The following is a 5,792-nucleotide window of genomic DNA, read 5'->3' on the forward strand; positions in this document are numbered from 1 at the left end:
AAGTCCTTATCCAAGCTTAATCTAAACAAAACTTCAAGAACACAAATTTTATTTCTTGAAAAACACTATTCACCATCTTCTTCCATGATTTATAGAAAAAGATTGGCTTGGAATTAGAAGCTTAAACTTATAGGAAGTATGTAACTATCCATGGGGAAGCTTAAATAATTACCTTGCTAAATAGTAAGTGGTGGAGCTTGGATCTTCAATTTCTAAGAAAAGAAGTCGAGCGCATGAAGAAGAAGAAGAGAGATTTTTGTGTTTTGCCTTGTTTTGCTTTTGGTTGGTTGATTTTTGTTGTTTGATTTAGTTAATTACCTTGTTGCCCTTGATTTTGTGTGGTTAGAAAGCCACCACATCTCCTTCCTTCCCATGTCATGCCCATGTCATGAGGTGATGTCATCTTTCCCTCTTTGTCCTCTTCTCATTGGTTGGGTGACATCACTCTCTCTAATCCCTTTGATTAACTTCCTAATTGTTTGCCTAATGACCGTTGATCTGTTATACGGTTCGCTTAACTTTCGTTTTCGTTTATCGTTTGAAGGATCATACCCGGGATCTTATTACTTAGGTTCCCTTAACCTTTCTCAATACATTATATTCCTTTTTATGATCCTCTATTATAATCCTTTATTTTAAATCCTTTTTATCCTGCTACCTTATACTCAATTCTTTCCGTATCTATTGGATTTCCGGGAAAAATCAAAGTGTTCGGATTTGGATTCTGACGATCTTTACATACACTTATATCCCATATAAAGTACTAATAAAATCTCAGAATATCCATATCAGAACCCCTACATAGTGTGGCATGAAAAGTTTTCTCATTCAGCAAAAACACTATTCATAAGGGTTTCAAAATTTCCCAAAAATTGGGGTTATTACAGTTTGTATTCTAAAACGCTGATCTGAGACGGATTTTCGCTTCTTGTCTCTTTGACGTGTATCTTTCAAGCTCTCCGGCTGATCCTCAGGAGGGCCTTCAGGTGGAGGAAACAAACATTTTGGATTTAACGCCGACTGCTTGGGAAGCTCACGGCCATCGAAGGTCGAGGGATCGGCGGCAATTTCTGCCGTCAACTCCTTCACTTGTGTTGGTTCGGCTGTTACCGGATCAAGCTCTTCCACAATCATTTTCCGGTTGGATCTGTTAAAGCAAAGCTCCTTCTAGCGCCAAATGATAATCCTACGATATTATTATATTATTAAGACTATAATTTTAGGAGATGATCTATTTACTTTAATTTGCCAACCCCTTTGAATGAGGTTGTTGTTGTCTTCTATTTATACCAAGTCCCAAATGGGCTTTATCTTACAAATTGGGCATTCTTGGGTTTTACATTATGTTCCATAATTATTCTAATTATGACTTCTTTGAGCCGTCTTGTCTTGATCCAACATACAGTATTACCCTTCAGTTCTACTGTAAATGATTCATGATTTAAGTAGCTAACTTCAAATATCAAGCAATGGCTAGGTTCTAATTATTTGTTCTTGCCCAGTTGGCACATGTTCTTGAACATTTGTTAATCAAGAATCATGTACTCCTCTGCGACTGCAGGAGTACATGTTCTTGATTATGATCTTGAAAAAGATTGCGATCATTGTATTTAGGTTTACACTTTATAGATTTTAATTTTTTTCCCACAAATAACGATTAGAAATTGGACAAATAAAAGAATAATGCAATTAACAATTGAAGTGAAACCGAGTTTTGCACATATACACTTGCGACCCTCTCCAATAAATCTGACAACACTGAACACGCAAAAGATATTTCCCGGTCCTATAGGGGGTAGATAGATGATAAACAAGTTCACAATTATATACAATTAATCGCGAATTTTACAAATTTTCTTGGGCGACATTTTCTAGGTTTATTTACATCAAGCTGCAGTTGGTTTGTACTTTTCCTAGAATTTATCAGCAGCTTTTGTGTAAAAGTGAACATCCCCACTTTGCAAGAAACATCACTGACATAGTTCAGATGTGCAAACAAATTAATAACAGAGGAATGAAGAGACAAAATTAGAACACAATTGCCGGATACTTTATCAAATATAAAACAAAGGCTGGTTACGTTGTCCACAAAACTACATGGAACTGGGGAGAAGTGCGACTCTAGTTATACAAAGAAATGTGCTCATTTCATCGACCCTTCTGGTGCACCTTAAATTTTAACCAGCTGGTCAACTGCCATTTTGCAAGTCCCGGCTAGAATAGGCAGATAAGCAAACTATCACTACAAGGATTTAGTTGAACTTGGGATCCAAAGGTTTTTTTACAAATAACTTGCTTATATCTTCTGTAACAACATTGCTCCTGCCAGAAAACAAAATTCAATATTATCAGTGAAATCAACTTTTGCTAGGCAAAGTAGCTGAAATGGTTAAAGAAAAAAAGCAGTTCTATATGAAATTAAATGCCGCTACAATTTTAACTACACAAAAAACGACTATATTCTCCTGGAAGCAATCACAATTCCGAAGTTTCATTCATCAATATTCGAGTTTCCTCCTTAGTAACATAACTTACTATCTTCATCTTTTTAATTTACATGCTACAATTAAAGAGTAAGAACTAGTATTATTTAAGGAGGAAGGCGAGTGTCTTCTATCAATTGGTCGAGAGGCAGGAGATGAGACTGGCTTGTTGAAGATGCAAAACTGGAGTTGCAACTTATGATAATGTATGTGGACACACATAACATATGTAATGACATCTCTACCACAAATAACAATATGGCAACATGATAGGAGTCATATAAAAAATAACAGGGAGACATTTCTTGTCTAAATGAACTAAAAAAAAAATTAACCAAGTAAAAAAACAATTTTTTAGAAAATAAATAATACAAAAAGTCCCTGACAAAAAAAATTAATTTAGCAAAAAAAAATTATAATAATATAAAATGTATAAAAAAGGAAAGATATTTTTTTCAGAAAAGAAAACAAAGTCGGAGTAAAATGGAAGAAGAATATATGATTAAAAATAGGAGATAAAATGACCAGAACAGAAACGCAAAGAGTGAAAGGAGAAAAAGAAGAGACAAGGAGAAAGAAGAAGATCAACATTACTCTTTCATTCTACGTCTAAGACTTTTTTTTGGTCATTTTTACAAGAACCGGACAAAAAAAAAAGATTTCCTCGACAAAGCCGTGATTAATTTATAGCCTCGCCTAATTTAGGGCAGCAGTCGTCTCTCCCAGTTCAATCGAGGCGACGAAGCCTAGTCTCACCTCTCCTCTCGATTAATTTGGCCTTTGACGACACTGCTAAGAACTATAAATAATCTGATGACCATTGGCATAATTCTAATTTATAATCAAATACACCAGCAACACAAGCTGTTTGGCATATTACATAGTAGTAGTACTACATAAACATGAAAATTCATTACAAACATAATTTTGAACAAGGAATATTGATAATTTATAACATAAATCTAATCAACATACCTTCCACCAAGTTGAGGGGGATGTAAAAGACCACTAGAAGTATCTGGACGATTCCTTGAGTGAATTAAATTTCCTTTCGGAACTTTACTAAGGCGGTCTGTGGAAGCTAAATTCGACTCTCTCTTGCGTGCTGCATTTTCAGCCCTAGCTGCTTCAACTCTAGAAGAGTGGTCACTTCTCATTATACCGGGTAATGTAAGAGGGGAATTTAAGACGAATGAAGCACCAGGTAGTTTTGGTAAGGAACTCCCAGCTTGACCAGAAGAAGTTTCTGCTTGCTGATTTACAGAGAGACCAATTTTTCTGCAGAAACGAACAGCGGATTAAGGCAAAAGAAAATGGTCTACAACATGGCATTGGCCAAGAGCAACAGTACACGTAAACTAGCAGACAAAAAAATGCCAACAAACAGTCTCTGCATAAAGCAAGTAGCCATTTGAAAATCATTACATAGACAGACATGTAATACTATCAGTTTTCCAAGTTTATATTAGAAAATTAAACTATCCGAAGTGACTGAAGTACAGAATCAAAAAAAACTTTAGACGGAACCTCGAGCATATTTAGCCAGACTCAGGTTAATTAACCTCAATTACTAACAAGCTCGAACTAAAGCAAACAAAAATATTTTATGAGTAAATATTAAGTCTCAGTTGGGCTCAGCTATTAAAAGCTGAATCTTAGGTTTGGTTATTAGAAGCTCGCGTTTTTACAGTTTCAACTTTGAAACCCTTTGTAATTCTTAAGAAACCAAAGTTGAACCTCATGCTCATTTAACAAACAACCCTACACATTAAAGCACATAAGCTCGAGCTCATTTACTATGGGTCCAAGACATCCCCAATTCACCATATATGCACACCATAATGTCTGTAATGTAATGTCCAATCAAACTCAAAATCCTGCTAATATTCATGGACAATTTAATACATAAACAGGATAAATGCACATTAATATATTTAAATTATGTGAACAAAATTAATTCATAAATAAAAAATGGTGGTAGAATATATGTTAGAGACAAAGACTGTATACAAAAAGACAACAGAATGAAGAAAAAAAATAGAAAAATTAAAAGAGGGGGGAGAGTAAAAGAAAGATACTGAGTTGGAGGAGGACGAGTTGGGTTGTGGTGAGTTGGGGGTTGTTGTTTATCTTCGTTTTCTTCGTCTGAGGAAGAGGCGTAATCTACCAGCGACATCTCTCTCTCTCTCTCTGCAAAATCTCTCTCCCCCTGCCTCCTTCTATACAAGTCCAATTCTAGTTTATGTCTAACCTCTTTTGAGAATATGATAAAAATAGACTATTTATTATAAAAAAGATAACCAAAATAAAGATTCCGAAATTAATGTCAATTTTTAATCCAATACAGAGCTATACCTATACCATCTCCAAACTTTAGCGATTGTTGGCTATAATGATTTTGCTAGATTATTAAAATACTAATTATCTAAAATTTTAATGAACCTGCAATATATTTTATTTCAACGCAGTTGCCAATAATATTGGTTATATTTTAAAAATAATATATAATTATTATTTTAATTTGATATAAATACAATGTTTTATTTTAACATGATAACCAAATAATTTGACATATTCCTACATGTTTTCGGAGATTCAACAAATATGACCAATATCAATGAATTATCTAAAATAAAATTTTAGCTAATGGTTTTGCACCAAAAAGCATACTATTTTTAGATAATCTTTATAATTATAATCATGGTATGTCATATGTATTTTTTAGCTAAGGGTTCTACCATTGGAGATACTCTCGGTTCCATAACTACTCCACTAACAATTGGGTAGGGGTGTACGTGTTTCGGATCAGATCGGTTTTGGGTAAAAGTCGAACCAAACCGCGAAGAGCGGTTTTAGAAAATTGTCATCCGCTGCCGCATTTGCGATTCCGGTTAACCGCGTTAATTGCGGTTGCGAATTTTCGGTTATTGCGAATCGGTTTGCGGTTCAACCACTTATTTTAAAATAGTTAATAATTTGCAGAAAAATAAATTCAGAATATTAATAAATTCAAGTTTTAGTTACGTGATACATTTTCATTCAAAAATAAAATACAAACTAATGCTCCGTGTGGAGTAGGGATATTAAAAACATACAAAAATATGGAGGCGAGAGAAATGAAAAAAGAAAATGATAAAAAAAAATTACAGTTTATTACATTTTCCATTTGTTTGGTTATATATCTTATAATGATTGTGAATTTTATGAACTGAGTCTTAACATTAATCTAAGATTAGTTAATAAATGTGTATACTTATTAATTTATATGATATCAACTACATTTTTGGAAATATATTTTATTATAAATAT

The 5,792-nt window shown here is 33.7% G+C and overlaps 1 protein-coding gene across 1 annotated transcript; it reads right to left on the bottom strand.

Annotated features, from left to right (window-relative positions):
- Positions 1–1,901: 1,901 nt before the first annotated feature.
- LOC141682442 (uncharacterized) lies at positions 1,902–4,747 on the bottom strand. Its single transcript, XM_074487143.1, has 3 exons — positions 4,562–4,747; positions 3,459–3,761; positions 1,902–2,322 (listed from the first exon to the last, which is right to left on the bottom strand). The coding sequence occupies exons 1-3, from the start codon at positions 4,657–4,659 to the stop codon at positions 2,253–2,255; spliced, it is 471 nt and encodes a 156-aa protein (XP_074343244.1). The 5' UTR covers positions 4,660–4,747; the 3' UTR covers positions 1,902–2,252.
- Between the last annotated feature and the right edge of the window lie 1,045 nt (positions 4,748–5,792).

The sequence above is a fragment of the Apium graveolens genome, chromosome 9 (assembly GCF_009905375.1).
Source record: "Apium graveolens cultivar Ventura chromosome 9, ASM990537v1, whole genome shotgun sequence".
Classification (NCBI taxonomy): Eukaryota; Viridiplantae; Streptophyta; class Magnoliopsida; order Apiales; family Apiaceae; genus Apium; species Apium graveolens.

Excerpts from the sequence above, each read along its gene's own strand:
- LOC141682442 (XM_074487143.1), bottom strand. The coding sequence starts at position 4,659 with ATGTCGCTGGTAGATTACGCCTCTTCCTCAGACGAAGAAAACGAAGAT. Across the intron at positions 3,762-4,561 it reads ACTCGTCCTCCTCCAACTCA|AAAAATTGGTCTCTCTGTAA; the intron begins GTATCTTTCTTT and ends TCGTTTCTGCAG. Across the intron at positions 2,323-3,458 it reads CCCCCTCAACTTGGTGGAAG|GAGCAATGTTGTTACAGAAG; the intron begins GTATGTTGATTA and ends GTTTTCTGGCAG.